The sequence below is a fragment of the Anabrus simplex genome, chromosome 8, assembly GCF_040414725.1.
Source record: "Anabrus simplex isolate iqAnaSimp1 chromosome 8, ASM4041472v1, whole genome shotgun sequence".
NCBI classification, from domain to species: domain Eukaryota; kingdom Metazoa; phylum Arthropoda; class Insecta; order Orthoptera; family Tettigoniidae; genus Anabrus; species Anabrus simplex.
In genome coordinates, this window is record NC_090272.1 from 24,510,276 (window position 1) to 24,519,574 (window position 9,299).

General features: G+C 38.4%; 1 protein-coding gene across 2 annotated transcripts in view; it reads left to right on the forward strand.

Annotated features, from left to right (window-relative positions):
• The window catches only part of Hgsnat (Heparan-alpha-glucosaminide N-acetyltransferase), a 643,222-nt gene extending 638,436 nt beyond the window's left edge, over nt 1-4,786 (forward strand). For both annotated transcript variants that reach the window (XM_068228844.1, XM_067153049.2), the window contains exon 13: nt 4,502-4,786. In XM_068228844.1, the coding sequence (XP_068084945.1) occupies nt 4,502-4,683 (182 nt within the window). In that variant the 3' untranslated portion in view covers nt 4,684-4,786. The remainder of the gene's footprint in view (nt 1-4,501) is intronic.
• The last annotated feature ends 4,513 nt before the right edge of the window (nt 4,787-9,299 follow it).

Consider the following 9,299-nt stretch of genomic DNA (forward strand, 5'->3'; position numbering starts at 1 on the left):
CACAAACAACATTCAACTCCGTCTACCTGTAGGCCTATGACACGCTGCTTACCACACAATGTGGGGAGATCTCTCGAAATTTCTCATGAGAAATAGTGCCTGCGCTAGTCTCAAGAAATCTCAAGACCCCATTTCAGACTGCCCATCACTAGTATGCACTGGAGAAACCACAAACAAAACCACCATCTGAGAGATTACCCATTTACTGGTACAATGGCACTGTGTGTGCATGTAATGAAATGGCCAACATTGTGCATGGACAGCGCACTCCCGTTGCAGTTGATGAAACATAGCATTGAAAGATCAGTGGACCACATGAACACACATCGATACACTCACACAGCCATCTACTGGCAAATACAGTTAAATGAAAAGCCAACAGCATTGTATTTTGTGACTAACTAACTATTTGAGTCAAATAATATCTTGAGATGGATTCCTTTCTATTTCTTGCTTAGTAGAACCAACATGGAGCAAGAAATTACATTCTTGTGATAACTTGATTTTACAGAGCCATCTATTGGACTAACATAGAAAGATCTGCAGAGACAACTTTCATAGTCATCTATTGGCAAATACAGTTAACTGCAGGACCTAAGCATTGTATTATTCAAATAAATGACTATTTTATGCGAATAAAGGACTTAATGAAATAAATAATATTTTTCTAGCAGTCCTGAGAAGGATACCTTTCTTTTGATATATAATATAGTACATAGGCGTTAGTATTGCGGTTTTCTCACAATGCTGTGTTACATGTTCAATTCAAATTATATATATATAAATGATCTGAATTTATCATGCTAGTTTATCATGCAGTAACATAGTTTTGCTATCTCCTGGAGGGAAAACAGTTCACTATATTCAGGCCACAAACCATGAACTTTTGCTTTCAAACAACACCCAAATAAAGAAACAACTTGACAATTCTGCCACCTGGATTACCTCAGTCATTTTGCAACATAGATGTGGTATCTTCCTGGGGGAGAGAATACTGCAGTCGACACATGTTCTGGAATCTTGGATATCCTGTTATTTGAAAGTACTGTGTCTCCTGAGAAGAGATTGCCAAGTTAAAGGCAAATGACGTGGAACTCACCGGTGTCACAAAGTCTCCATCTTGTTCTTTGAAATTCATCACATTGGTGTTACCCAATGGATCTGAATTAATTTGTAATGATTCCATCGCTAATCTGCGGTTGTATGTTCCTACTGCCTACTGACCGGTATTGTACGCTTGCTATATAACGTAGCCCGTCCTGACATTAAAGACTCAGTAGACTTGGTTGGCCTTATTAAAACAAGATTTTGTGCTGTGGGCTAAGACTTGCATTCCTTGTCAACGAGCCAAAGTTTTGAGACACACAACTAGCTGAACTGCTGTCCTCTGTGATGATGACTTTTGCCATACCAAAACGTGCGATCCGTAATGAAAGAGGTGTGCTGGCAACTGTTTCTGCAGTAATGTCTGTGAGTGGCACATCTTCTGATGATGGTGATGATGCTTGTTGTTTAAAGGGGCCTAACATCGAGGTCATCGGCCCCGCACATCTTCTGGCCAGCAAGAAAACCTGTCAGTCATCACATTCTTGAGAAGAAAGCAAGAGTCGGACGATATCCACATGGACGCAGGAGAAGTGGTAGTGCAATAGCATGGTCCTGAGGCGTCAACAATCAGATTGGATCTTCCTTTAACTTCCTGAAATACTGATGTGCTGCACTATTCCATAAAACTTGGCACTTGTCTTTCTTCTTCATATTACTGAATCATTCCAAGAGAAATAAACCAAACATGTTTGTTTAGATAGAAAAGTGTGAATAACACTGATAGATTATTTTATAGTATAAAAGAAGGATTGTTACAGACAGTAAATGGTATTTGTGTTGAAAATGAGGTCAAGCAGAACTTAACCCTTTAAGTTGCAAAAGACTGGGAGACTGAAAATAATCAACTTTATTGTATATTTAGAATCAAATACAGTAGACTACCATACATACATGTTTATTTTAGAAAATCATATTCATTTAGTGATATATTTTTGGTGGGAAATATATATCCCACTGCCACTTCCCGACAGCTGACATTCTCGGGGTGTTCATTGGGATAATAATTTCCCACCTAGTAAAATACGTAGTATTTTGCACAAGTAGCATAACTTTCTGGCTGAGGCTTTTGTTCTCCAGTATTTCTCATAGCAGTGTCACTGTTGAGTAATTCGTCTTCTGAAGAAAGGGTTGAGTCACTGTCTGGCACAACAGCAGGGAATAATGGACGTCTTTCCGCTGTTGAAGAAGCAGGTATGCGGTCTGGATCAGCCAGCAAGTTGTCAGATAATCCTGATTCAGAATCATCTGACTCAGGTCGTTCTAATAATAGAGACCTACAGCATTTCCTCTTCGTTCTTCCTTCACCACTGGTGGAAGGTTCCATTTCTGGCTGTGAATTAGATCTCCTTCCTAAGAGAAAGAAAATATAAAGCTTATAACTCAATTTTTCATCCATCTTCATGTATCCAAATGCCATCACTGCAATTGTTGGCACTATACAGTAATAATATTTTAATAGTCAAGCTAACTGCTAAATAAACTTACCAGAACTGAGTGAGCAATTTTCAGCATCACTAGCATCGCTATCGCCTGCTCATCTGGAAGTTCCTCTTCTAGCCACTTCGCAATATTCTCCATATTCCTTGGCAATAAATACGGGAAATCTACAAAATAAGCGTGTAAACATGTTCTTTTGTATCATACCCAGATGCTAAAGTGTACCTTACAGCCTTCAAATGTACACCAAGGTGTGTATGCTGATAAACTGGTGTGAAAAATCTGCATACATGACTTCAAGTTGCTATAACAACTTTGCCACGATAGAGAACAACAAAATATTGCATACACAAACAACTAAATATGTAATTCACTGATATGCAGTCCGATACTTGTGATCTGTAGCATTCAAATTTATTTCTGAAACATAAACATTTGTAACCAAAAATTTAACCTGAATCATTACCGGTACTTGACATTTAACATTTATAACTGTAAATCAATGATTCAAGGCGCAAAACTAAAGCATAATATTAGTTGTGTATATGTTACAGAAAACAATTCTTACCAATTAGACTTCCTCCTTGGCTTAGGTTTTCAATAAATTGCTTCAGACTCGCCGATTACCGGTACAACACAGCATCTTCTGTAAAGAACTTCAAGCAACCAGAGGTATATATATATTTCCCACCTGGTAACATCTGACTAGCTGGTCAAAGAGTAAATATATGACTGAGGCAATTTATGCACTTCCTGTGTCCAGCACATGAAACTATATAATCCTTGCACGTTGGGAACTAGATATATCCCAGGAGCACTGGCGTATCCTAGGTGGGAAGAATATATCCCAAAGAAATTTAAAGGGTTAATGTGGTGAGTTCTTGGTTTAAACTAGTTAATGCTATCATTCTTGATTTTTGTTCTGTACTTGTTACAGCCCTGAAATTACTTATTTTCTTTACTCTGTGAGTTTATGTAAAGTAAAAAGACCAAACCCCTTGGTCTACCAAACAACCACTAGTTAGCCTAAAGTTCTGCAGATTATGAGGTGACACATGGTCAGCGCAACAAATCCTCTTGAGCATTATTCTAGACTTTCTAGACCGGAACCGCCGTCACACCGTTGGAAAGCTTCTGGATTGTTCTTGCAAAGGCTGATGGGACTTTGAATCAGCTCTCAGATCCAGGTAAAATTCTGTGACCTGGCCGGGAATCGAACCTGGGGCCTGCTAGTTAGAGGCAGGCTCACTATACACATTAAGAACATGTCAGCATTTTCTATGTATATAATTCTATTTTCAGTCGTTTGTTCTCTTGAATCTAAGATAAAAATCATTACAAAAGTTGAACATTGAATTTATCAATTTTTTAAAGCTCTGTGATGTTTATTGCTGTTTATTAAGAGTCAGCTTATGTTTTTCACTTTCAGTTAGCAGTTGGGGAAGAGCTGTCTCCTGTTTTTTATTTATTTTCATTCATATTTGTGTAATAAAGCATACCGGTATCATTTGGGACAAAAATATAAATGTTGATCATATTTTAATTACTCCAAGGTTTTACTTTGTATGATTATCATTGTCCAGTCTTGTGGTGTGGAAGGAGGCCCCACTTTCAATTCGTGGCTTGTTAAAAAATTTGAATTCTGGAGTAGGGTACTGAGACTGGCTTTACAAGTCTCGTGAGGTTAACTGAAGAGCTGTATGATGTAATAAGCAGCAAAACTTGGTATGAAAGCCTAGGAATATGACTGGGAAAGTTGACTACATGACACACAGTATCGGCAGACTGTCTGATTTGACAACAGTCATTTTGACAGGATTTGGGTCCTTAATGAGACAAGTAGGATTGGGTTTATTTTGATTCTTTTATTGTGATTGCATCTTGTTATGTAGGCAGAAAGATAAATACATTTGTATGAAGCAGGGAGTGAATACAATGATGGGTCTTTCATTTACAGGTATGAATGCTACCATCATGTACGTTGGCCATGAAATGACAAGCTCTGTGTTCCCCTGGCACTGGGCTTTTGGTGTGATGAATACTCACTTCATACTGCTTTTGGAGAATTTGTGGGGCACGGCACTGTGGGTGATCATCGCCATCTGGCTCCACCACGTCAAGTTCTTCTTGTCTATATAATACTGTAGTCATGTAAGCTGTGTACATAAAGTTAAGTGTATCTGATGTTATCATATGAAGCTCAATGTAATGTGTAATTTAATAAACTATTGTGATAAAGTGATGGTGTTGTTATTCCTTTTGTGAGTCACAAATTTGAAAATATTTCAAGGAACTGACATGAAATTACCTGACTGATAGTAATTAGGCCATGCTGATTTTGAATCTGTCATCCATTTTTTCCCCCCATCACTCTCAGTTCTGTAGATATGATACCATATCTTATTAAACTTATTGTAATACCTCACATATTTGGTTGGACACCCCTGACTGGAATTTGGAAGTTTAAAGTTCTTATTGATATATTATACAAAAATTACCTTACCTTACCTATGGCGCGACGGTCCGTTTTTGGGTCATGGCCTCCCCAATTGCTCTCCGCCAAACTTGTCTATCTTGCGCAGCAACTCTCCAATTCTGGATCTTGAGGATGTGTGCTGTGTCCTGATGTACACCATCTTCCCCATCTGTTACGTGGCCTTCCCACAGGCCTTCCTCCTCCAAAGTCTCCTAAGAATACCTTCTTTGGGATTCGGTGTTCTTCCATCCTAATTAGATGACCTGCCCATTTAAGTCTCTTAATTTGAATGGCATGTGACAGGGGTGCCTTTCCATACAGAGAATATAGTTCATTGTTATATCTAATTCTCCATTCCCCTTGTCCATAGATGGGTCCATAGATTCTCCTCAGGATTTTCCTTTCGAAGGAATCTATCTTCTCCATGTGTTTCTTTGGGAGGGTCCATGTATCACTTCCATACATCACTATACTGCAAATGAGGGTTTTGTATAGAATAACTTTTAGGCTCTGGTTTTTATCTCTACTTCTGAAAAGAGGTAGTACTCTGTGAAGTATGCTCTATTGGCAGCTTGAATTCTTGCCTGTATTTCTACCATTTCCTCATTCTTTTTGATTAGATGTACACCAAGTTATTTAAACTCATCCACCACCTCCACTTTGGATCTTTCAGGGACAAGTTGGTCATTTGTATACTTCCTTCCCCAAGCCTGCACCATTACCTTAGTCTTTTGTTCATTGATCTTAAGTCCAATCTCTTAGCCTTCTCTACTCAAGTCTTCAAATGCTTCTTTAACTGTCCTTGTTGTTCTTCCCATCAAATTAATATCATCAGCATGTCCAACTAGTTGAGCTGTTTTGTATAAAAGTGTTCCACTGGTGTCCACCCTTAACTATCTAATCACTGATTCTAGTGCCAGGTTAAATAGAATTGGTGCTAAAGCATCTCCTTTTTCTCTCTTCAGCTAAATATATATTTTAAAAAAAATAAAAATCTTACTGTCTTTTATTCAGAATCAAATTTATATCCACCTTCATTTAACTCCATATATGTTATTCCACCTCGTGAAACATCCATCGTCCTTCAAGATTCCAGAAGCAGAAGAGCTTTCTCCTAGTATCATACTTCGCATCGTCTATTAATTCTAGTTTATAAACATCTTGAGAAGACAATGTTACGATTATTTTCAATTGATCTCTGAATGAACAACATTATCGCTTAAACACCAAGTTTTTTCGATTTCCATTTCCACAATTTATACGACGCACGGGACTTTTTTAAGGATCTCTATTTTTTAACATAATATAGCGCTTCTCTGGTTTCCTAAGCCTCCACGCGCAACAATTGCCTTGTTCCAAAAAACTGAAGAGCCTTTCCAACATCCATGTATTTTGACGTCTATCAATACCTTATAAAATACGACGTAATCTTCTTCGAATATACAACAGCTAAGAAGAAGCCAGCGTTCAACCTACTATTCTTCTTTATTACATCATTTAGTGCACAGTGGTCTTTTATAATATACGGCGCACCGAACTTTACATAACTTCCGCTCAGTGCTTCGTCAATTGGAAGAGTTATTATTTTTAATATATCTCTACTCAACTTCCCACATGGTATGTACCTTTAAAAAGACTGTACTTGTGTTTACATTGTTTATGTTTTCTTCGATATTTACGCTTTAATTTACTTCAGGCTGATGATGACCTATTACTAGGTCGAAACTAGTCCCTATGTAATTTTCATTTTGTATTGAAAAGGTGGACCAATAATAATATATTATTTTACTCTATTGTAATCACAGTTCAATACGGATCTATCATTATGAAACTTATTTCTTTTAATCACACAGGTATGTTGTTATGTAAGGAATTAAACGCAGTATTTTCCTTCTAGAAATTGTCGGGTATAGGGGATTTCATGGATACAAAATATTAATTAGTGATCTGGAGTTGTGATACATTCATGGAACTTCCTGGAGCTTAATGTCCCACTCCATCTGATTCTCCACCCATATCATCAATTTTTTTCCTCAGGAGAGGGCAGTTCATGTTTAGTTTCAAAGAAGGGATTTCTAACCCAGGAGATTTTTCTCAACCACAGGCAGAAAAATATGGTCTGAGTTTAATTACTAGCAATTCCAAGTGTCTCACAATTACATCACTGCCTTGTAGTATTTTTTCTCTTTCCGGTGCTAACTTGTAATATCTTCAGGCCAAGTTAAGAGTTACATATACTGTATTGAAAAAACAGTAAATGTGGTACTTCGGTGAGTACGAGAAATGCAGGGCGTGTGCCAATCTGTTGAAGTGCATACTGAGGGAGAGGGTTTGTTTAGAGAAAATCTTTCAAAATTTTTTTCTGGCTTTATTAATAAGTTCAAAATTATGTTACCTCTGTACAGAAGACACAGTAGAAAGTGTTCCTCGCCTTAGGGTTGGCGATGTCCTTGGATTCCGACAGCTCCTCTCCTTTCCATACCAGTGGACCACCATTCCTCCCTCGATGGAAGTTCTAGAAGATCCATTCGACGTCTAGAAGATCCATACGGTGCTGATGAAGGGCGTTGTAAATGATGAACGTGAATGAACACCGTTAAGCCTTGGGGCGAGTTAATGCAAAAAACTGCTTCTGAATGAGCATATAAGTTTAACACTCATAAAATGAAAATCCACTCGAAACTTATCGTCGAATTTCAAAATAGTCACTTAAAGTTTGTGGCACTTGGCATAATGTGAAGTTATGCCACACGATTTAGTTCTTAGTTTGAAGCACCATTCAATGTAATCAATTGGATTGGAAAAAATAAGGATGCTTCACTCGTGAATTCAGACTTGTTCACGCATTGGTAATGACATGAAATAAAAATAAAACGAAATTAATCATGTATTAACAGTCCTCGGTTCGACTGTTCATAGAATCAAAACGCACAGCTGAATGATCGTAGAAAAATTAAATGTACAGTTCTTAATGGAATTGAAATGTACAGTTCACATACACAGCCTACAGTTCATTACCTACAAATATTTACACAGTTCATGAAATGGTAAATTAGTGACGCAGTCATGCTTGTAATTTGAGTAATTCTGAATTAAAGCACAGTCTCGTTAACTTGAAGTATTCAATACTTTGTAAGGAGCAAACTGTTTCAAATCCTGTCCACAACATTAAACTTTAAATTATGAGCACTTGAAAATATTCACAAGTCTTAGACACTCGTGTAGAATAAACAGTCACTTGATGATGTTCAGATGAAGCACAATTTATATCACGCCCCGTTGGAGCAGAAGTTTACCGCTCACAGTTTAAAGAAACTCATACAAGTTCATACTCGTCGCGATTGAGTTAAAGTCCACGGACTCGAAGTATGACGGCCGCTTCACGCTATATCGCGGTACTCGCGAACCGACTGCACGAACTCCACTGCCATGTGCGCACATACACACACTGATCTGCTAAGCGAAGCAGTGCTGTGCCTTCACATCTCATTCCATAACTTCGTCGTCTCATGTCGGATTTACGTGAAACTTTGCAGGAACGTAGATAAAGGATTGGGCTTCACGATGATGTGGTTAATTTTATCTAGTTATTATTGTGGGGAAAGTTATTATCCATAGAAACTCGAGGAACATTCCACACTAGTCCAGGCTCTCTGTGTTGCGGTGAGGCAGGCTGTGACGTCACTCGTTCTACGTCACACGCACACAGCTGTTGCTCGCTGTTCAGTCAGTCTTTCGCTGCTGGTCTGGAGTGTAACGCGTAAGTTTTAAATTTCCATTACGGGGACTTAGTTCCTCCTGGGGAAAAGAAAATTCGATAGGATTTTCTTTTAATGATGTTCTCTCCTGAAATATTTCTTTAGGTTGGCTGCATTGTAAATGCCCTCGATGCTTCCATCCAGCTTATTAATTTTGTATGCCCCGTTTTCGAGAACCTCTGCAATTCTATATGGTCCTACATAAAATGGGCAAAACTTTGCATATATGCGAAGTTCGGGGTGCGAAACGGCTGATTTTCTTATCAAAATATAATCATTGACCCTAAGTGGTTGTCGAAACGCGCGATTTCGGTATCGGTTCTCCCTAATCCTAGCAGCGTGTCTGAGTTTCTCCCTTGTTGCGTCCACGGGAGTCTGATGAGTGATTGCTGGATCTTGAGGTGATGGTAGTACTTGGTCCCATGGCCTGTCAGGCATGACATCCCTATGTACTGTCATGGGGATGTCCTGAGTAGACTCACGAACGGTTGAATTAACACATTGCTGCATCACGGGTAAGA